This window comes from Camarhynchus parvulus, chromosome 17, assembly GCF_901933205.1.
Source record: "Camarhynchus parvulus chromosome 17, STF_HiC, whole genome shotgun sequence".
In the NCBI taxonomy this organism is placed as follows: Eukaryota; Metazoa; Chordata; class Aves; order Passeriformes; family Thraupidae; genus Camarhynchus; species Camarhynchus parvulus.
In genome coordinates, this window is record NC_044587.1 from 5,761,967 (window position 1) to 5,784,756 (window position 22,790).

The following is a 22,790-nucleotide window of genomic DNA, read 5'->3' on the forward strand; positions in this document are numbered from 1 at the left end:
CAGGGCCAGGACTACCACACTTGCTGCTCTATGTCCCAGGACCTTAAACATGCGCCATGGGATCTTGGTTTCCACTCATCTCCTGCAATCCTTACCAAAATGGGAGAAGAGGAAAGTTCAGGGATGGAGAACTAGAACCCCTAGTCCAGAAATTCAAAATGAAGCATGTTTATTAAGTGGTTTCCTTTTACTTATTTTCTCCCATTTCTTAAAATAAATAAAACCTTCAGACACATACAAGTGAAACACATCATCCTTCAAAGTGCAGTTACATTTCCACCCCACTCCCAAGAATCACATAAAGCTTTGTCAAGTAACCAAAAGACCCCTCAAGGCTCCCTTGGGTCCCTTCCCCTGGCAATGAGAACAGACAGGGCTGTGCTGCCCAGGAGCTGCTTGCTGGGGGCCTGTTCAGAAATACAGGTGCAAGAGGCAGGGCTGCAGCAGCAAGGGGGAGTTTAGGATACGTAGTATGAAAACAAACCCAACCTGCTGAGAGTCCAAAGAGTCCATTCTCAGAACAGTTAGTTACTGGGAGCCCTGGAAGGAACTGGGCTGATGACAGGCATGAGTGATGGATCAGAACCATGGGGAGCTCCTGTGGCAGCAGAGTCTGGGAAAAGGGATTAAGTCATTTTGCCGAAAGTCATGGACTCCCTTTGTCCCCAATGTGGGCCTGGCCTAGGTGATGTGGCAGCACCAGCTGCCTCCCAGGATGAGTTAAGAGTCTGCCTGTACTCCAAGCACACCGAGTAACAGAGGAAAGAGAAGATGAGGTCTGATGCTTGAGTTCCATCTGATACAACCTCTCTTTACTGATGTCTTTAGGAACCTGTTCTCACCAAGGGCACTGAGCAGAGGTATGGGCACGTACAAGTCCATCAAGTCCTTTCAGGCCCACAGAAAGTTGCTGTCAGTAAGATATAGCACCTCTTAAACTACCATGATTTTGACCTCATCATTCTCATCAGCACGGTAGAAGAAGGGAATGCATGGGTTTTCCAGCAGGGAGCCCAGCCTCTCCTGAGGGTTCTGGATTTCTCTGAGAAGCTGCATTATTTGCTTTGCTGTGGGGTCCTCTTGGTTTGGCTGAGCAGCTTTACTGTCAGCAGGGGGGAAACCGGATTGATGAACAGCAGCCTCTTGTTCTGCTTCATCTGATAGATTCACCTCTCGTAACCCTGCAAGGAGCACACACAAGGCAGGCAGGTAACTCCTCCCATCCCCACAGAGGGCTGAGAGCAGGGGCTGCTCCCCCTGCACAGAGTTTGTCCTGCCTGCAGCTCACCTGCTCCATCGGTGGCGTTCAGCTCCATGCGCCTCTCTGCTGGGAGCCCGTCCTCAGTCTGGCTTGCCAGCAGCTCTGGGTTCTGAGCAGCTGTTACATACTTGCTGTACCATTCATTTCTTTCCCTGACCAGGCGCATCACTAAGTCCTGCAGTTCCAGCAGTTTCATCTGCACCAAAGTAAAGGAAAGCCCATGAAACATGCACACAAATACACCCCTGCAGTTTGCAGTCCTACTCCTGTCACAGAATTAGGAAATCAACACGAAGGTTTGCAGTCCCCAGCCCCACCCTGCTTGGAGTAGTACCACAGAAAAGAGTCCTTGCCTTCATCTCTTCCTTATCCTGAGCCAACCTGCTGATGTACTCCTCTTTCTCCTGGTGCCGCTGTTTGAGGATAGCCCTTTGACTCTGATACAGTGCAATGTACTCCCCTGGAACACAAGAGAAGCCTCAGGAGTGTCTGAAAGATTGAGGTACAAGCCCTATAATGAGGTACAAGGCATGAGGACCCAAGAAACCCAGCCCTGGAGTGGAGACCTAGCCCAGTTAGGCAGCAGTAGGAGACATGGAGAGCTTGGTAGTTTGAGGGTTCCAGCTCCAAAACCTGTCTGGGGAGCTGTTCCCCACATAAATAAGGCCCTGAGCAAGCTCTGTCTGTGCTGGTGCTGGTGCTGCCTAGACATACCAATGGTGTCAGTCTCTCCAGACAGCTGGATGCAGCGGTGCTCCAGCTCCTCCAGCCGCTCCTTCAGGTCAGCCTTCTCATGCATCAGCTCTGTGAAACGCAACTGCACACACAGAGGGGTCAGTCACTGGGCTGTCACACACAGACAACACCTGTGCTAAAGATAACACACCCCCCCCCGACACTGGTCTGAGCCTGGAGAACAAATCCTGCCCCTTTATAAACAGTGAGCAAGCTTTTTAGGATGGAGCATCCTTTTATGGAACATCTGCTGCTTATTCCCCTACAATCTGTTTGTGTTGTGTTTGTCTGACACTGAGTCTAGTTTGGCTGAACAGTGCAATAGGGCTGAAACAACATGAGATGCTGTGCTTACCTGTAGCTTGTCCATGGCAGTTTTCAAAGCCTCGTGAACCTCCACTGGAACAGTATCCATAATGGAGCCTGGAAGAGATGTGTGCAATTTACAGTTTCTCCTGGGGCAGGATGCACTCACAGACCCAAAGGTCTCAGAGCAGCCATGGCCAGCTGGCCGAGCACCTCACGGTCACACTGTCCCCAAACTACTGGAGCTTTACCTCCATCCAGTGTGATGTGATGTTGCTGCTCCTGCCTAAGAGCTGTGATTTGCTGCAGGAGGGTTCTGCACTGCTGCTTCTGAGCAGCCAGCTGCTTCCTCAGATCTTCTCGCTCCTGCTCCACTTGGGACATGGCAGAGGTCACGAAAAGGACCTAAGAAGAATTTCAGAATGTGGACATTAGTGCTTCCCCTGTGTTCAGCAGGATCTATGGTGCATCTCAGGACAGAGTAACAGTTTACCCCATTTTATTTATGGGTGTGAAACCAAAGAACTGTGTGACTGCCCTGGAACTAAGCCAGGCAGCAGCTACTGCCTCTTCTCATTCCCAATTAGTGCAGGTTAAAAACTGGATCCCTTGAGAGCTATTTGACTGCAGTATTATGACTGTACTTGCAGATAAATCTTGTAGATATTTGACACCATTCCCAAATTGCCTTCCAAACTAAAAAGAACATCATCATCAAAGCCCCATTAAAGAGCTGCTCTGCCAGCTGAGTTGTCATCATAAGGAAACCACTGCCAGACTTCCAGCCTGTTTTTCAAGGATGCTGCAGAAGTCTTGGCTTTGCTGCTATGCACAAGGTGTTGCATTTCCCTCATGACTGCACTCAGCTGGTAGCATAACAGCTGATAAACCTCTCTGCAATTTAACTGGATTCCTTTTCTAGATATTTGTTTAGAACTAAAACCAAAGGCATTTCTACCCATTAAGACTCACCATTTCTTCATGGCTTTCAAACTTCTCTGGGATCACAAGAGAAGGTTTTTGGATTTCTTCGGTCATTGCTTCATCGCCTTCAGTAAAAGAAGGAAGGTGAACAAGGAGGCAATGCTGCAGAGAACCCAGCTCTGCCTCCTCCCTGATGCAGCCACTCACCCTCCAGTTGGTGCAAAATCCTGCCGTCCATTTCTGCTGCCAGCTGACTGATCTGGGCCTGCAGCTCTTTGTTTTCTTTGGCTACAGCTTCTAGACTTTCCTGCAAGAGAGAAGCAGAGGATCACAAAAACCTGCACAAGCCAGAATGCAAACAGTCACACTGTCTTCAAGCAGTAGCACCACACACACAAACACACAAGCACTACTTTGCTCCAGAGACAGGTACAACTCATCTGTATGGCACAGGGTGTAATCACAGCAGTATTATGACTGCACTGCAGATAAATCTTGTAGATATTTGACACCATTTCCAAATTGCCTTCCAAACTAAAAAGAACAGCCCAGGGTGGAAGGGACCCACCAAATCTCTCACTGATTACCTCCCACCTTTCCACTTGTCCCTTTTTACTCTTACCTTTGTCTGCTGCAGCTCTTTCAGGTGCATTTCCACTGTCACCTTGCCCTGGACCTCCTCGTGCTGCAGGCGGTCCATGAGCTGTGTCTGAAGCAGGAATTGCTTGTGCAGTTCCTCCTTCTCAGCAGCAAGCTGCTGGAAGGCCAGGGTGTACTGCTGCAGGTGGCTGTAGCACTGGTCCCTCTGCTCCTGCAGGCCACGGGCCTCCTGTGTCTTCAGCTCCAGCTGAGAGAACAAGGTCAAACCACCACATCAAACCCCTTCTGCCTGGAAAGCTGATCCCTGTGACATGATCCAAACTGTCAACATTGCCCCAAAGCCACCAACCAGGCAGACAGCCACCATCTGCCCCCACATGCTGGTCCCCCACATCAGGCAGCAGATGATAGGGGAAGGCTCCCAGCTGGATCTTTGCAATACCCATTTCCATCCTTCCATCAATGTCTGGGAAGTTGCCAGCAATTTGCAGAATCCAGCCCTGCCATCCCAGTGCTGGTGCTCACCGTCTCTTTGAGCTCTGCCAGGTTCTCCTGCAGCTGCCCAAGCTTCTTGGCCAGCTCCTTCTTTACGTGTTGCTCTGACTGCAGGGCACTTGTAACCTCCATGTTTTCATTTGTCTGCAAGACAAACACAACTGTGTAAGGAAAGTGCCCCAGCCACCATGAAACAGGCTCTCAATAAACCACGTTAGTTCCCAGTACAACAGGGTGCCATCCCTTGTGTTTTCCTGGACTAAGGGCCATAAATTGACTGTTTAGGGCAGTAAATAGCTTAAAGAAAGGTTCAGAAGATGGGACAAGAACAAGGAAAGAGACTGGGGAATTGGTGCTGGGACAGTGCCAAGAAGAGGCCTGGCACATCATGCAGCCTGTCAGCTCCAAAGCAGATGGGTGGTATGAATATCCCAAAGAGAGCTGCAGATATTCAAAACCAAGGAGTTCAAAAAGGACTGAAGAAAAAACCCAGCAGCTAGACCATGTGTCAGTCTGCTAGGACCCCAGAGGGGAAGTGTCACATTGAAAGAAGCAAAGCAAGAGTAAGGATTCAGCTCTAGGATGGGTAAGAATGACACCAGCAGAAGAGAATACTGTTGAGAACTTTCTCATGGACAAATATAAGGGAACAGGAAATGGGTTCTTCAGGTAAAAGGGCAGGAGGGATACCCAGGGACAGAAACTGCCAGGGGATAAGAAGAAAAAGGAAACAGTTCTGGACAAAGATACTGGTTCATCTGCTAGAGCACCTGAGGGAGTAAGGAACTGGAGGGAACCTCCTGGAATGGCACTATGTATCAAAGGATGGAGGATAAGAGTCTCAGAGGATAAGAGAGGGATAATGCTGCTGCCAGTTTTTCCCATCTGCGCTACAAAAGGATTGCACCAGTGAGGGAAGCAGTGAGAAAAGATGCACAGAAGAGACCTACCAGTTTAACAAACCCATTCTGCAGCTCAGCCAGCTGCTCCTTCAGATCCCGGTTCTGGCTCAGTGCCCTGCTGATGGTGGCCTTGTCACTCTGCATGTCCTCCAGGATCTGCTGCCTGTCCACAGCCTCCTCGCTGTAGCGCTGCACGCTCCTCTCCAGCTCCAGCAGCCGCTCCTCCTGCTCCCGGTTGAGGTGGCTCAGCTGCTCATTGTCCCGGACCTGGGCCTGGTACTGCCCCTGCAGCTCCTCCTTCTCCTGCTGCAGCCGCTGGATCTCCTCCTGCAGGCTGAGCTCAGCTGCTGTGGGCCCTGGTGGTAAGGCAGGCTCAATATCCATGGGCTTCACTGCTGAGGAAATGCAATCAGAGGGGCTCAGTCCCAGGGAAATGGCTGGGTGAGACACATCAGTGCTGGGTACACAAAGCACTCCCCAGCCCACGGGGCTCTGTGACCCAGGAGGGCTCAGCAGCTGCAGCATCCAATCCTCAGTGCACAGCACTGAGAGGAACAAAGAGCAAACCTACCCCAAACCCAAGCACAGCATCCTGCTGTCTGCTGCTGATTCCCTCACAACCCTAGAGCAGGAGCATCCTGCCTTCCCAAACTCCTGGGCCAGAGAGGCTGACAGTACAGTCAGGCCAGTACTACACACATAACCAGGCTGCTGGTCCATTCATTACAGGAGTTCACTTGCTATTTCCCAGGACAAAAGGGTTCTTAGGGTCACCTGGTCTCCATCTGCCTTCCCAGCATCAGACCTACTTGCACCTCCTGTGCAGAAGCACCTGCACAGCAGGACAGTTATCCAGACCCACTTTGGAAGCCCTACCTGATGTGCTCAACAGCTCTGTAACATTGTCTTCCAGCTCCTGAATTTTGGCCATGTGTTTCTCCTTCTCCTCTGCCATTGTGTGGACCTGCAAGGCCACACAAATGAAAATTACAACAATGTTCATGGGGCATTTCCTGCTGCCTGGCTTTGTCCAGAGCTGGAATGCTGCCCCTGGGTTACCTGCTCAGAGAGCTGCTGCACCCGCTGCTGCCAAATGCTCCCCTCCTCCCTCAGTTTCTCCACATACTGATCTCTTTCTGCCTGCAGCTGCTGGAGTGACTCTGAGAGCTGTTCAAAACAAAATCAAACAACATCATATTGGCTAAATAAATCTGGTTTAAGGGATAAAACTTGAAGAAATCAGTGTTAGTGCAAAGCTCAGACTACATTTTTCTGCCCCACAAGTTTCCTTACAGACTTCAAGATTTAGATCATATTTCATACAACCTCTTACCTGAGCTACCTGGGTTTCCATGCTTGCCTTGTCCTCCAGAGCCATCTGCAGCTGCTGGTTTGCATCCAGACTCCCTCCCTGGCTTGAGAACTGTTTAAAAAAAATCAGAAAGTTAAGGCAAAATGTGAACACTCAATTCCTGCACAGCCTTTCCTCCTGAGAGTAACCTGCCACATGATCCATGTTGTAACCTCCTATAATTCTTTAAAGTGCTCCAACTCATAGTGAAGTTCAGTGTGAAAAAAATAAGGAGATTAAAAACAAAAAGCTGAGATTTTAGTCCTATAAAACAAGCTGAACTGGGCAGCTCCTCCCTACCAATTTTACATTTACTATATTTTTAATTAAGAAAATAGGACTCAATCAAACTTTGACTCAGAAATTTTGTGCATTTCCAGAGTCTGCATTATACAGCCATATCAGATGGTATAAAAGGCTGTGACCTTAAAAGTTGTCAGACATGTCAGGAATTTAAAGCCAGTGTCTGGAGCATGTCAGTGGACTGAGCACCAAAGCTGGCTCAGCTGAGGCACAGGACTTTTCCCAGAAGAGCAGCAGTTGGCTTAATTTCAAGGGTAACTTAAGACACAGTCTAGGAATTTAAAAAAGAGCATTTTCTTCCCTCCCAGGCTCAGGGTTACACCAAGCTTGCTCTCTGACCTGCTAACAGCTGGCTCCATGCATTCTTTCCCCAGCTGACTTCAAGCTGCCACTGTCCAATTCACCACCTTCCACTGGTGAGTACAAACAGCACCCCTACTCAGCTGGTTACTCAGTGAGACTAAAGAACTAAATAACCAAAATCCTGAACAGATACAATCAGAAAAGTCACTGTATTTCCACATTTCACCCTCTCTCACTGTACAACAGCTTTAGCAGACTAATATGACATTACTTTTCAAACAATGTGTGCTTTTCAATCAATTTACAGCTCCAACACCTTAAAGAATACAAACTTTTCTGATCCCCTGAGGCCTTGCTGAAAGCTTTTTCCTAGGAGGATGTCTTGATGAGATGTCATGCCTTCCTTTAAAGCCAGGAGTTAAGTCTTGCCCCCTCTCAGAAGGAAGTGTGGCAGTGTCATCAATGTCCTCTGCCCTCACCTGTTGAATCATCAGTTCAGCCATTTCCAATTTCTTCTGCAAATCTTCCACATCCAACTTCATAGCTGAGTTCTGGGACACCAGGGAGTGAACTTTCTCTGACAGCTCTGAATTCTGCTGTTTTATTTCCTCACTACTTTTGCTAAAACAAACAAAAAATTAAAGTGGCTCTGGGTCTGCTGATGTCCAGGTCAAAGATCTACAAACCAATCCTGGCAGCTAGAATCACAGAAACATCACTCTTTTTTTTTTTTTTTCCAGTTGAATATCCAGCCTCCCAGTCACTTCCTGTGGTCTTTGCCACTTGTTGTTTTGGGGCCCTTCTGCAGAAATGAGCAGAAGGGACTTACCTTCGTTTGTACAGTTCCAGTTTCAGGTTGTCTCGCTCCTTCACTAACTCTTTGTTATGCTGGAGAAAAAGGAAAATATTGATTCATCTACAGACTTTGGCTAAACAAATGAGGTATTAAAAAAATACTTCATTTCACTTTTAACACATCAGCTAAAACAGAAAAGGTCATAACTTTGGCAAAAGCTTCAGGACAGGTTTGCTTAGAACCTCCTGAATTTTCCAGGAATAAGTCTGCTCAGTCTTTTCAAATGTGATGCTGCAAGTATTTCTGCAAACTTCTGGATTAAAGACAATATAAAGTGTGTGCTTGATGGAGATTTCTGGGACAAGGTGTCTCTCTTGTGTGGAGCTGCCAGACTAATGAAGTGAGGTGCCAGGTCTGAGGACACCAACTGAACCATGTGATTAGTCACAGAAACTTAAATGAAGTTTGCCTTGATCATGGGGAACGCAGGGCTTTAAAAGGTTAATTAACAATTAACAAGGTTCATTTCTGCCTCTTCTGCAAGCAGGGACTGCAGACTTTGCAGCAGTGTAGTAATAAGCAAACAGCCAAAGGCAGAGCTGCTGGTTAAGCATAAACAGAGGTGACTCTCACCTTCTCTGACTGCTTCTGCTGCATGGAGATGGAGGACAAGGTGCGCTCCAGCTCCGACACTCGCTGGCGAGACGAATGTAAACGGGCAGCGAGGCTCTCAGCTTCTCCTGGACAAGTCAGAGCACAGTCACTTGAGGCTAGACCACAAAGAGCATTTTGGAACTGGCTGAACAGCACTTTCTACTTTGTCAACAAGCTCTTCAGGCAGCACAGAACTGTAAATCAGCAGAGCTGGCTCTGCTCCTGGCTCTACAGGTGATTCACTAACAGCCCAGGGAGCACAGCTCTAACTACCTGCCTCACTTTTAGAGGGAGATGATGAAACTTCCTTTGCAAAACAATACACAGTATGTTTTTTGGGTTTGTTTTTTCTTTCCTATTAGAATAAACTGCTCAAATGTAGTTCAGAATAAAAAGCTTGGCTAAAACCTAGATTACATGACAGCTGTGTGGCAGGCAGGGCAGAAAAGGGAAATCAAGTTTTAAAAGAATTAGAAAGGAACGGTCTGGGGTAGTCACCAGGCCCAACAGAGCTGACAGGGCTTTAGTGCTGCACAAAAGAACCTCAACTGCCATGAGACCAACATGCTCCCAATTTGGGGGCAGCCATGATGACAGCAGCAGTGCCAGTGCCAAAGGCTGCTCACAGAGGGGTCAAGGAGTGCTGTGAGCTGGCTGCCAACAACTGTCATGCTTGTGACTTGACATGCACAGTTCAGCCACCAGCCTGAGCTGCAGAGACAGTCACGTACCTGATTTCTGCCGTGCAGCTTGCTGAGTATGGCCAAGGGCTGTCTGCAACTCAGACTTCTCAGAAACAAGAATTCCAATAGTCTGGATATGAACCTTTGGGAAAGGAAAATCAGCTCAGCACAAAACTTCTTTGCTTGCCACTGCAACATCACCGTTGTCACAAAAGGACAATTCAGTAAAGAGCTCCTGCAGTTAAGTACAGTCTGGCTGACACTCACAGTTTTGGTAAAGGAATGGACTTCTGCCTTCCAGGATAAGGACTATGAGTGCTCAATAATCCACAAAACAGCAGAAGTCAGGTGATATTACTGTAAGGGAGGCTCTGCCTTACCTGTAACTGTTCCCTCAGTGCTGCTTGCTCTTTAGAAAATTTCTGCTCAAACTCCTTCTTTTCCTGTAGAAACAAATAATGCTTGGTCAGCACAAACATGCCAATAGTTAACCCTTGTTTTACATCAAACTAAAAAAGCAGGAATTAATTGGTACTATGCCTAGCATCTAAATGATGCCAGTATTTTTAAAGACACAATTAATATTCCATTATTTGAACTACTGAATCATTTTTCCATCCCAGACCAGCAGCAACACACAGTGCAATCATTGCAGCACACACGTGGCAGTGTTGGAATGGAAGCTGCTGGCAAGGACCTAAACTGTAACCACCTGTCCCCACTGCACTCCTGGAACTTGAGCTAATATTGAACTTGATTTCAATGTTAGCTTTGGTCAAAATAAGAATGCTGCCTGTCAGGCCCAACTCATGAAGTCAAAATATTAAACCTTATGCTACAAATAAAACTGAATCTAACACAAGACAAGATCATGCACTCTTGTGCCACAATCCACTGTGTTTTCTACTCCTCAGAGAAATAGATACCTATTTCTGTATCTATCCAAAAATAGGACACACTTTACCTTTTCCAGCTGATTCACTGCTTCTTGGTTCTGCTGTTTCTATGGAAGAAAATTGATGCACCAATATTAAGAGAAAATATTCTCATACTGAAACACATTTTCACTTTGATGAAGTAGGATATATGCCCAGTTAATGCAAGAAAAATTTCCATTTCTGTAGAAGACTAGGAAGTTCATCTTAGCTATTAAGAGATTTGGGGCTCCCTTCACTAATACACGTGCTATGTTTTTCATTGCCCAGTACATTATCACAGTTGTCCTCCAATACCTCTGCTGAAACCCCTCAATGTTCCTATCTAGCATCCAGCAACTTCAGTTTAAACTTGCAATATCCCACATCTATGCAATTAATCACAATCAAACTGGTGTGTTAGGAAAATCAGCAAAAATGCTTTTAATGAAAGACAAATACCTAAATCCCAAAGCAGAAGTCCTTTCCTTTAAAAGTGATTCCTTGGACCTCTATCCCAGTTAACAACTGGCCAAGTCATGCAGAGCTGCACGTACATTGGCAGGCTCCCACCAAGGTGGTGTGAGACAGAGCTGAAGCCAGATGCAAGGAAAGGGATAATTCTGTCCCAGCCAATTTCAGTCTTATGGGTGAAACACTGGAGATCTATGACTGCACAAAGTGCATCTCTAGGTGTGAAGGGGGCAAAGGCTGCCCAGGCTGCCACCAAACCCTGTTTGCCCTTTGCTGCTCTTGTCCCCCTGGCAGTTTCCTCTTAAGTAACTACATAATTAGTATTTTTTCCTCTTCCAAAATGATGAATATTGCCAAGGTGTTTTTTATTACCACTACTACCTCAGTGCATTTTGAAACATGACTGCAGATGGAAAGATGATGAGGTTTTGATTTTAGCAATGCCAGCACACAACCAGGAAAAGCAAAGGCAAGAGCACAAATGCAGCAAAGGCCCTACAGAGTTCCAGACAAACAGAAAAGCTGGCAAACAATGAGAATCCTAGGTGGGCAATGCGTTGTAGCTCTGCAGCCCAACTAAAACACAAAAAGAAAAAGAACAGAACAAAAACAACCCAAAACCAAAAATGAAACAAAAAGAGGGGTCATGGGGTACACTGGGAAATGCTGAACTTTAGGAAAAGTGTGGTTTTAGAGAGAAACAAAATGGGAGAAAGTATTTCACACAAGAAAGGCTCTTTTCAGTCTGGAACAGATCCACTTAGTTGCATTTTTTGCAGTGTTAAGGCTGAAGGCTGAAAAGCAGCAGCAGGAATCCATGCAGGCCACAGGACAAAGCAGTTTTCATTCATTGTGCCAAGAGAAGCTGAGGATATGATCAGAAAACAGCCCCAGGCTCTCTTGGACCTATTGCTCCCACTCTGCTGATATATTTAGAACAGCATCACCACCTGCAGAAACAGGTTTTCACACTGCTGCCAGCACCAGAATTCTGTTTTTCAAGGATTCAGACCAGGACCAGAAATAGCTGTTTTATGAGGATGCTTATCATCCAGGGACAACGTGAGGAGATAACAGAGCACACGTAAATGGAAACAACAAAACTCTGTTTCTGCTTCCTCACATGAGCCACCACACTCAAAAGAGGCCTTAGGCTTTGATCCTCTCACAGGTTTTCCACCCGGCCCATTTTGTTCATACAAAGTGCTGTGTAAGCAGCCTTCCTTGTGGCACTATGAGGAACCTGGAACCTTGCAGACACCCAGAGAGCAGGAGGAGCAGCAAAGACAATGCCAGACTGGTTGGTTGGATTGTTTCTTACCAATTCCTCTATCTTTGTAACGAGCTGTTTGTTAGTTAGATTGCTGGAATCCAGGGCTACTGCCAGCTCCTGGTAACGTGTCTGACGGGCACATGCATATAGGAGAAAAAGGAAGGAGCAGAAGAGGAGGAGGGAAGGAAAAAAGCAATAATTAAAAAGGACAGAAAAATAAATCATTATCACAATTTGATATAATCAGATTCTCCAAACAAAACAAAATCTGTGGCTTGAACAAAAGCAGCTGGGATGTCAACCTATTTTATCAGTTTCTGCTGAGGCCTCATTTTGACATAAAAGTGAATCAGAAATAAGAACTGCAGTTGCATGGAAGCCAGATTATCCCCAGTCCCCAAACTGGGAACATCTCTAATAACTGCCTCTGACTGTTGTGATCACAGCTACCCAATTACAGCCCCAGGTGACACTACACAGTGATGTATGTGACCTGTGCATTCAGTTAGGCCTCACTAACACTGCTGTAAGCACAGAATTCAAACAAGTGATCAACAGCAACAAATAGGAAAAATAAAAAACATGACAGACTGAGAACAACTTACTTCCATTTCCTTAATATTTGTGGAAGAAACAGCACTTTCTCCATTCACATACGATGTAGACTAGAAGTAAATCAAGTAAGTCAGTTTTAGTCCTCAAATCAAATCACTATTTGGTAAGATCCCATTATAAGTGTAACACTCCTCATAGCACCTGTCACTTCAAACAACCACACACAGGCACAGAAAACACTCTTCTGGCTCAGGATAGATGCTGGCTGCCCCTGTGACAAGCTGATGTGAATTATTCAGACTGACTTCATATTCTTTTCCAGTAAATCAAGAGTACATCTTTCTGTGAATGTGTACAATTCATTCATCCCACTCTGCTTTTCTTCCTACTGCCGAAATCTTAAATTCCTAAACCAGCATTTTTTGCTCCTCAATGTTTAAGTACCACATTGGTTAGTAGGATGGCTGCAGACGTCTCTGAGATTGAAGTGTGTTTCTCTGCTTCAAGTTCCACATCAAACACCAAGAAAATTACTGGGACAAAAGGATGAAAAGGAGTACCTGGGAAACCAGGCCATTGAGTTGCTCAGACAACTGACGGAGACCCTCTGTTGACGAGAAAGACCTGGGAACAAAGACCTGGCAATGAGAACCTCTCCCAGAGAGCTGCCCAAATCAACACAGCATTAGGGCAGGAATAAAACCTTAATCTGTTGGGATCCTGTTGCAAAGCCAACATAGACACTCACCTGTTCTCATCCAAAGCATTTTTATGATCCTCAGCTTCATTCATCTGTGGATTAAAACATAAAAACTTGTAAGCCCGCAAAAGATGGGAGTCACACTTATGAATGTGTCACTAAGACTTGATTACACCTGGGCTCAAGTTTCACAGCTCCTGTAATTACTGCTTCCCAAAGGAAGATGAACTTAAAACCACCAACTCAGCCCTGGCTTACACATCATTTCTGAGTGGTGTGAGTCTGGAACAGAGAAATTCAAGTGTATCAGGCTTTATGTCTGCTGTTCCTATTTATCAGGATAATCATCACTTTGCTGAAAAAAGCTACAACTGAATCTTTAATTAGTAAAAGGAAATACAGACTGATTGAAATAGGAGAGAAGGGGAAGGAAGACAGCTTTGGAAGCTGCAGGGCCACGTGTGTGCTAGTACTCCCTCTGCTCTCACAGACAGATGATGACTGCATGGAGAGTGGAGAATGTAGTATTTTTAACAGGAGAAAACCTGAACTAGTCATGTCATATTTATGAAGGTCCCCTTTCTCCACACTAATGTGGCTTCACTAACCAATACTCAATGGTTCAATGGCAGTATTGATGATAAGTCACAAACCTGTGTCAGCTGCATGCTCTCAGGAGCAGGCAGAACAGAACCACAACTAGGGAGGCTGTTGCTGTTAGATAGCACAGGGACATCAGGAGCAAGCTGTTCAGCACTACGAGTGGCAACATCACTGTCAAAGTATGCCTGTCACAAAACACAGCACAGGATTACAGCCTTCATGCAAAATGAACAAACACACAGCAACACATCACCTTTAGCCTGCCTGTGAAAACCAGACAACTGTGAACAGTCATTAAGAAACACATGGAAGGGAACCTGTGTTCTCCCCAGAGCAAAGAGGTGAATGCATCAACTACAGACAAACACTGTCCCAGAGTGTGTCCTTCCATAAAGAACCAGTGTCCCACAATCCAGCTCCCTTTTTAAACACAGGGCAAGAACATCACCCAAACTCTTAAGTTCACACATGAGATTCACTGCAAAAGATTCACCAAAAATCAACTAAGGACAAAGCCAAATGTCACTGTGCTTTGAAAAGCACCACCTTCAAGGTGTTCCTGGGGAAAACACAGATCACTATGCAAATGAAGATGGAAAAGAACAGAGGAGTGACCAGTTGAAAAATGGGTTAGTCAGACTCAAGTGCTCTAAAACTCGCTGTAATTTGTGGCATGCCATGACCCACCAGTTTAGAAACAGGACATTTATCAACAGGCCAGAGGGAGGGTGGCTGGGAGCAGGTGCCTGTGGCCCTGCTGCAGCCATAGATCCCATGACTAGAAGAATCTAAATAGAAAAGAGAAGAGCCAAAAAACTATTTCTGGACAGCAAATTCCTATCCAGCCTCTGTGGGAGGGTGGATGGCATCTGCAGCCCCCTCTACAAAGCCACACTGCACTGACCCATTTGATCTCCTTGCACAGCACTAGAGCCATAGAGGTCCAGCAGTGCTCTTGTGTTTAAAGCAATTTGATTGATTTCATCATCCAGCTCTAGTAAATCATCACTTAAAAACACAACAAAACAAAGGAGATAATCTCAGCATTCAGCCCCACCAATACATTGCAGCTCTCTGCAACTCCACCTGGAAGAGTTTCCTCTTACTTAGTTACTCCCTTCTTGGCATTTCATAGGAACCAAGAAATCTCTCTTGGCATTCCCTGTTTACCTCTCAGCTCTTCACTCACTAATCCAGCAGCAAGGTTAAAACAGCAACAGTGGAGACAGATTTAATGAAGGCAGTAAGTTGGAAGACTACAAAGGGAAAAAAGAATTTTCTGAATTTCTTTTTATCAGGACAGGTACTGATGCTCTGAAGGAGCAGTATATGTTAGGTGCTTATTAGGAAGGTCAGGAACTCCCTCACTTCTTCCAGCTAAAGGTTACTTCACCTTTATCAATCATACACTCATCAATACAAACACCAGAGGGACAGGAGGAATTAATTCCCCAGTGCATCTCAAAATGATAATTTCTTCTGATCTGAACATTCTTCTGCCTAATACTTCCAACATGAAGAAACCAGTAATGTTCCTTAACCACAAGAACCCCTTCCTTCTTTCCTCACAAGAAGCAGTTTTGTAATAAACTGTCAAAAATCCCAAAACTCTTTGAACAACTGAATTTGTTGGAAACAGAAAGCATTAAAAGCAAAACACTTATATGGAAATTATACTTTGTGACGTTCCAATAATGTAGAATAAAAAGTCAGTAATTCTGCTCAGCTTAGCATGTAGTAGGATCCATTTGCTTTCACACAAAGGCTTTGTCTTTGCTGGTTTTCCTCTGTTTCAGAGCCAAGAAAGCTGAAGTGAGAGACAAGGGAGGGCTCTGCCTCACATGAGACACCAATGGCAGCAGCAGCTCAGCTGCCAATGATCAGCTTTTCTGCCCTATTAGCATCAAGTTTCTAAACAGCATTTTCCTGACTCAGGATTTTACAAGACAGCAACTGGAATGAGAAATTGGTCTTTCATTACATATTGCAGTTAAAGATTAGTTTTCAAACAATTCCTAAAACCCCAGGCACAACAATCCAAAAATTCCATAATAGTCAATCAGATCAAACTGTATCTCTGAAGAAAAAAAAAAAAAAAGGGGGAACCAAGAATGAATAGAGCAATAAATTCTCCCTTTGCAGAACATGACTAAAGCTGTAGACACAGGTAGGCCTTCACTGCAAGGCTAAGCACTGGACCACCTATCTTCATCTCACCCTCCAATGGGAAACAAGTCTCTTTTTCCAATATTTAATTTGCTCTGAGCTTACAAGTATTAACTGAAAACAGTCCCCAGAACAACAGTGACACTTCAGTCACAACACAAGTTTTCTGAGGCACACCCAGTACCCCAAACTGGCAGAGTGTTCTTCACATCACTCGAATTCTGCTGGTACAGAACCTACAAACTCAGTCCAGCTGGTAGAACTCTGTGTGTCAGACATACTATCACACAAAAGGAAAAAAAGGAAAAAAGGATACAAAGGCAATTCAGAGGGAATTCCATTCCCCCTTGCAGGTTTCACTTCATCTGTCAGGTACCCCATATGATTACTACAGTTATATTTATTGCTGGACACCCATGGATATACACTAAATATAACCATGAGCTACTTTTTGACAACTACACTGAAACAATGGTAGGGAAATAAGCTACCAAAACAATTCAGGTGAAAATGAAAAGCAGAGCTTTGGTACAACAAAACTGGAACATTCTCAGCTACAAAATTTGACTTCTCCAAGTTCCCATCACAGTTTGGGCCTTATTTTAAATAAACTAACTCTCTGACAATAAGTGTTTTGAAAAGGTTGTTTGTTCATGTATGCTCCTGAACACCTTTCTCTTGCTTCTTGGCATACTTCCTGCCCTTTCCTCTTTGGGATCTTGGGAATGTGAAGACATTAAAGCCTGTACATGCCTGGCTTTGAAGTATCTGACTTCCTGCCTAAGCATATTTACACCCCTGCTACTTGCCAGACTGTACATCACCTGTGCCAGCTTCATGCTTGTCATAAAATGGGTGGCTGGAATAACCAGCCAGTGCAGCTGTTTGCCTGAAGATGGGCAGAAACATGCCCTTCAGAAACCAAGCTCCAGGAAACAAAGCAATGACACTAAGAGCAGGAGAAATACAGAATAAGGAATCACTACCTCTTCTTAGTGCAGTTTTCCTCAGCTGTTATAAATGAGTTTATTGCCTCACCCCAAATTCCTGTTTTCCTCCAAGCTCAGCTGTCTCAAGAAAGACTTTTTGACAAGGCTCACTTTTTGACGTGTTAACTTTGACACAAACCAGGAGGAAACAAGCAATGGTAACAAAGAGCTCCATGTTAATAAAAACAGCAACAAAACTGAAGCAACTGACAATGGAAATGTGGGGACAAGGCTCCATCCCAGAGATGGAGCTCAGAGTGAGCAGAACCCGAAGCATGCAGGAGGGAGAGCGAGTCACTGCGAGGGACACGAGCACTGCCTCACCTTCCTCTTGTCCAATGAGGGTATGGCTACCCCATTGGAGCGGTTAAGGTCTGACACCAGCACCTTCAGAATGTTCTGAATCTACAGGAGGCGAAAGAAAAGGGGAAAGAGAAACGGCTCAGAGAAGGACAGAGAGAAAATGTCAATCCAAGGCAGCCAAGGAACCAGCCTTGTCCAGCTGGTGAGCACCACACGCCTCAGCCCAGCAGCTCTGGGCACACCCAGGGCACCACCGGGCAGACTCTGATGGCAGCTGCCCCCTCCAGAACAGGCAGCTGCCAACTGCTGCAGCACACCTCACACAGCACCTACACCACTCGGCTCTTACCCCAGCACTTCCAGCTCCTGTCAGATTGTCCAGAAAACCAAAGAAGAGGGAGGTGGCAAATGATGTGAGAGAAAGACTGGGACACTCACATTCTCTGGAGGCTGCTGGTCATCGGTGGTGGGAGTTGCAGGTCTGCTGCCTTCTTTAGTTTTGCGTTTTTTCTTAGTTCCTGCAGTTGCTCCAGGGCTGTTCTTCTGCTGATATTCCTTCAGCTGTGAACAGAAGAAGACGAATCTGAAGTCCAAACAGAATATACCTTCTATAACCCCGAAAAACCCTCAAAACCTAACTTCACTGGTAAAAATACAGATCAAGTGTAAGGACAAGAGAAATGCTCTTCCATGAATTCATCAGTCTGGGGGAAAAACAGGAATCAAAATAAGCCCAAGAAGGCTAAAGTTAAGACCAAAGAGATGGGTTTATGACAAGCTTTGTAAACATTCAACTTTTGTTTACAGCCAATGCTGCTCCTGGGAAATTGATATTCCACAGTGCAACTAAAAGGAGGTTGAAAGCACTGGTTTGGGGGATTTTCAGGCTTATAAGAGCAGTAAGGCAAAATTAATAAAGGGCAATTAATCCTACATGCAAAGTGAGGAAGCACTGCCTGACAGTGAAATCTTCCACTCCTTGAAAGATTTTATGAAGGACAGGTGCAATCCCCACAGCAGACACTGCAACAACTGCGAACTAAGGGGAGAAACAATCTACAAATGATTTTTTAATTGCATCAACTTCGCCCAGGAAGTGCCGGTCTGATAACATGTAACTCGAATCCCGCCAGATTTGCCGGCATTTCTGTGCAATTCCTGCACGCCCGAGCCCCAGAGCGGCCGGACCCAGCAGTTGTTTATGCAAATAACGGCGCCCCCGGCCCGCACACCCCGGGCAGGGCACGGCGGGGCAGCGGGGGATGGAGAAGGATGGAGGAGGATCCCATTATTGGTACGATTTCAAAATGGAAGCCTGAACTGCTCCAGGACACTTTCCCGTTCCAGTGACTTTGACACAGAAGCGCATCCCGCCGGGACGCAGGCAGCCGGGCCGCCCCGAGGGAAAAAATACGGAGAAAAAACAGGGGGAAAAAAGGAAGGCGGGGGGAGGAGGAAGGAAGGCGGGGGGGACACGACACCCCCACGCCAGCCCGGGCAACCCTCACAGCACCGCAGCCACCCAGGCCCGGCCTCGCCCCGGCCGCCCGCCGAGAAGGCCGGGCCGCAGCCCCGGACACCCGCAGGCTCCCGGGCCCCACCGCGGCCGGGCCCGGAGCGAGGGGGCGGCGGCGGCCCGGCCCGCGCCCCTCGGGGGAGGCCGCACTCGGCTCGGCCCGGGGTCCGGCCCGCGCGGGGCTCGCGGCACGCAGCCGCCCCCAGCTCCGTTCTGTCGTGTCCCGTCCTGCCCAGACCCGCGGCCCCTCACCTTCTTCTTGGCCGCGGCCAACCGGCTCTGCCTGCTACCGTCCGCCATGTCCGCCCCGCGCCCGGGCCACGTCAGCCCGCCAGGAGCGGCGGGGGCGGCGGCGGCTCCGCCCCCGGCCGGCCCCGCTCCGCCCCGGGACACCCCGGGGTGACACAGCGGGACAGCCCGGCCCCGCCGGGACACTCCCGCCCCGGGACACCCCGGTCCCCGTGTGGCACCCGGCTCTGTCCCGCTGCTGTAGTGACCCGACAGCCCAGCCGGGAGGGGCCAGCCCGGCTCCCCTCGCCTTTGCGGGGCGCGTCCTGCACAGCCGCCTCGCGTTCCGCCCTGTGCTGTCCGAGCGCGGATCCCGCGCGCAGCGCAGGCAGCGGGGTCGCTGTGTGCGATCCCAAATCCTTTGACCTTCCAAGCGCGGCGGCACCCGAGGCTGGGGCAGCCCCGGCTCTGACACACGGCGCTCACAGGGACACGGCTCCCTGCGCCGGGCGGGCCCGAGCGCGGCGGGACGGGGCCTCAGCGCTGTCCGAGCCTCTGTGCGGGACCGGGGGGCCGGGCCGGAGGGAGCTGCGGTGGCCCGGCGGGACACAGGGTCAAGGGGGGGCGTGGTCAGTGCTCACCTTGCGAAAACAACATTGCAGGGGTGCTTAAGGGTAAAGACTGGACATGGCACCCAGTGCCGTGGTCTGGTTGGCATGGTGGTGTTCGATCACAGGGGTGATTTTTCGAACCAGATTGATTCAGTGATTCTGTGTGAGTGACCCCGAGACCCCCTGAACCCCCGTCCCAGCTGAGCCGCGGTGCTGAGGTGTCTCTGAAGCACCAAATGTAACTACCTCGGCTGTGGCCATTGGGGGACAATTTTGTCCTGCCACACCCAATGTCACCTGCAGCCCCACCACGGTCGGGCCCGGCAGAGGACTACAACTCCCGGCGTGTCTCTCGGCGGCACGACTATAACTCCCAGCGTGCTCTGTGGCGGGGAACTACAACTCCCGGCGTGCTCTGTGGCGGGAGGACTGCCGCTCTCCGGTGTGGCGGGAGCCCCGAGCCCCGTTGAGCGCGGACCCTCAGCCCTGGCCGAGCGGGCCCCGGCGGGCGCGGGCCGCAGCCCGCCCCGCCATCCTCCGCCGCGGGCCCTGCCCAGGAGGTAGGAGCCGCTTCCCCCTGCCCCTCCCCTCCCGGGCCGTGTCCCCACCGAGGCGGCGGTGGCGGCCCCTGACGCGGTGCCCTGTGCTTTGGCAGGGTCTCGGGCGGCGGGCGACGGAGCGGCGCGGCCGCGTTCAGGGCACCGGTGAGTGCTGGCGGGGCTCAGCCCGGCCCGGGGGGGAGGGATTGGCCTGGAGGGTTCCCCGGTTAGCGCCGGCACCGCACTTTGCTCTGTGTCGTGCTGCGAGTTTCTCCTAAAAGGCACATTGTGGATTTTAATTATTTATTTTCACTTTACACTGTAGCTCTGGAAAGTGTGGTTAGATGTGGTATGGAGCAGGCTAGTATTATGTACAGTGATCCACATTTTATTTAAACCCCCCCTCCCTGCCCTGGGGATATTTTTTTTCCTTTTTTCCTGTTTTATCCAGTGATACACACACTATTTTCCCATTAGTGCTCCAGCATTGCAGCACCTTACCCAGAGCTGGGTTCCTGCTATGTGTCTCTGTGTTCTGCAGATCCCATCTCCCAAGTCCCTCCAGCCTAATGGAGCCAGCGAAGAAGCCCTGCGGGGTGAAATCAAAGAGCTGAAACAGAAAGACCTCGCTCTAGACCAGGAAATTGCACAGTTATTGTCAGAGTACGTCCTTGGCAAGCTCCGTGTTTACTTGATGCCTTAATTATTTTTGTTTTTAAAATAAAATGTGATGCAGGAATTGGAGCTGAGAGCTGACCTTCTATGATGCCATTGTTGGCGTGGTGCAATGTTGGTTACAGTGTTGTAAGTGAAGGGACTTAGAGACAAGAGGGAATTCTTTCCACTTCATGTGGTAAAGCAAAACAAGTTTTACCAGAAACTTGCATAAGAGGATTTTTGTTTTAGCCTGGGTGTTCCTGAGGTAATTATGTCTTTGCTGGGAACAGATAATTTTAGCCATTTGTTATTTGTTGTGAAAGACTGATATTTTCTAAGGTAAGATGGGAATGGTAGAACAACAAAGGCTGTTCCAGAACCCCTTCTCATTTATCCTCAAGGATAAACAAACCTTCTAGCAACAGAACAAGAGGAAATGGCCTCAGGCTATGCTGGGGGAACTTCAGGGTGGACATCAGGAGGAATTTCTTTGCTGAAAGGGTGATTAAACATTGGACTGGGCTGGCCAGGGAGGTGATGGAGTCATGGTCCCTGGAGGTGTTCAGGAGATGACTGGATATGGCACTCAGTGCTCTGGTTTAGTTCATATGGTGGTGCTTAGCCAAAGGTTGGACTTGGTACTCTTGGAGGTCTTCCATCCTAAATGAGTCTACAATTCTTAGTTTTTTTCCCTAAATACAGATTAGAGATAGGTATCAATAGAATTTACCACAGCCTACTCTTGACTCTGAGAACTTGGGTGTATTGGCTTTCTTGAGCTTGTTTAGATCTTTCATGTTTAGGACTTGCAGGAATTGCACTTTGCTGTGTTCACTCTCTGCTTTTGAGGTGCCAGGCTTGGGTATGTCCCACAGCAGCAGGAAGCCCCAGTCCGTCTGTGTCATTTGTGACCTTCCTGGTGTTATTTTACAGGGGCTACAGCCTGGAGGAACTGGACAAGCACATCTCTCTGCTCCACGAGTACAATGAAATCAAAGATGCTGGGCAGATGCTCCTGGGCAAGCTAGGTAAGGAAGGGAAAGCTGTTCAAGACCTTTTTAGTCAGTGGTTTCATACAAACACAGAAAGAAGCTGCTACCATGGAGGCAAAGCTTGTGTTACAGATTCTTCACTTTATTTAAAATGTTTGGGCAAGCATGACACAGCTGCAAAACCTTGGGTTTCTTGGCTATGGGATAACTGGGGGAGGAAAACATCATGTTTCTGACTTACCTGATCTTTGTTTAATGAAAACAATGCTGTTTCTTTATTTCCTAGCTGTTATCCGGGGGGTCACTACAAAACAGCTCTATCCTGAGTATGACCTGGAGCTCAGTGACTAGTGCTGAACCTGGAGACTGCCATGTCCTGCAGAAGTGACTGTCACTGGGCCATTACACAGTGGTGTCATCCTGGTTTAGGAGACAGAAGATGGAAAAGGAACCTTTGGAAAAGAGATGTAGGATTTTAGATAATTTCATGTACTACTTGATCAACAGGATTTTTTTTTTGGAAAGGTTGTAGTTCAGGTTGATGTTGAGCCTCTTCCATGGAGCCTTTGATTCCCTGCAGTATCCAGGGGCTGTTTGGTTACTGAATGGATAGAGGAAGTAAGGACATACACATGTGCAATGTAATAGCTGCTTTGAAAAGAAAACCCTCAGAAGAAAGGAAGGAAGAAGGCAGAAATTGTGGTGGTTTGGGGGTTTGTTTTGTTTTATCAACAAATCCAGACAAGTCTGGGTGTTCTGCATTTTTGTACTTACCTGCTCTGGTATCTGGAGGTTTTGTATCATTTCTGTAGTAAATGGCAAAATGTAAAGTTGTGTTGAACTGTTCACTCTCAATAAAGCAGCCTTCACATCTGCCAGTAAATCACTTTCAGAGCCTATAAAACAGTGCATGAACCTGGGAACCAATTATATTGAGACAACATGAGCTATTCAAAT

General features: G+C 47.6%; 2 protein-coding genes across 6 annotated transcripts; one reads left to right on the forward strand and one right to left on the reverse strand.

Annotated features, from left to right (window-relative positions):
- Positions 1–152: 152 nt before the first annotated feature.
- Positions 153–19,145, reverse strand: GOLGA2 (golgin A2). 5 transcript variants are annotated; one of them, XM_030961762.1, is made up of 28 exons: positions 19,059–19,145; positions 17,729–17,851; positions 17,312–17,392; positions 13,883–14,017; positions 13,278–13,321; positions 13,090–13,153; positions 12,580–12,639; positions 12,023–12,103; positions 10,278–10,316; positions 9,694–9,756; positions 9,362–9,455; positions 8,610–8,716; positions 8,010–8,068; positions 7,660–7,801; positions 6,557–6,646; positions 6,283–6,390; positions 6,100–6,187; positions 5,272–5,615; positions 4,352–4,465; positions 3,849–4,073; positions 3,434–3,533; positions 3,275–3,351; positions 2,554–2,707; positions 2,352–2,419; positions 1,976–2,078; positions 1,615–1,721; positions 1,289–1,457; positions 153–1,181 (listed from the first exon to the last, which is right to left on the reverse strand). In XM_030961762.1, exons 1-28 carry the CDS (start codon positions 19,104–19,106, stop codon positions 934–936), a joined length of 3,135 nt encoding a protein of 1,044 aa, XP_030817622.1. In that variant the 5' UTR covers positions 19,107–19,145; the 3' UTR covers positions 153–933. The 5 variants fall into 5 exon arrangements, with proteins under 5 accessions (XP_030817622.1, XP_030817621.1, XP_030817623.1 ...); XM_030961761.1 differs by having other exon boundaries at positions 5,272–5,618; XM_030961763.1 differs by lacking the exon at positions 17,312–17,392 and having other exon boundaries at positions 5,272–5,618.
- Positions 19,105–22,663, forward strand: SWI5 (SWI5 homologous recombination repair protein). Its single transcript, XM_030961747.1, has 6 exons — positions 19,105–19,128; positions 19,949–20,205; positions 20,301–20,349; positions 20,726–20,847; positions 21,775–21,869; positions 22,120–22,663. Exons 1-6 carry the CDS (start codon positions 19,105–19,107, stop codon positions 22,182–22,184), a joined length of 612 nt encoding a protein of 203 aa, XP_030817607.1. The 3' UTR covers positions 22,185–22,663.
- Positions 22,664–22,790: the final 127 nt, after the last annotated feature.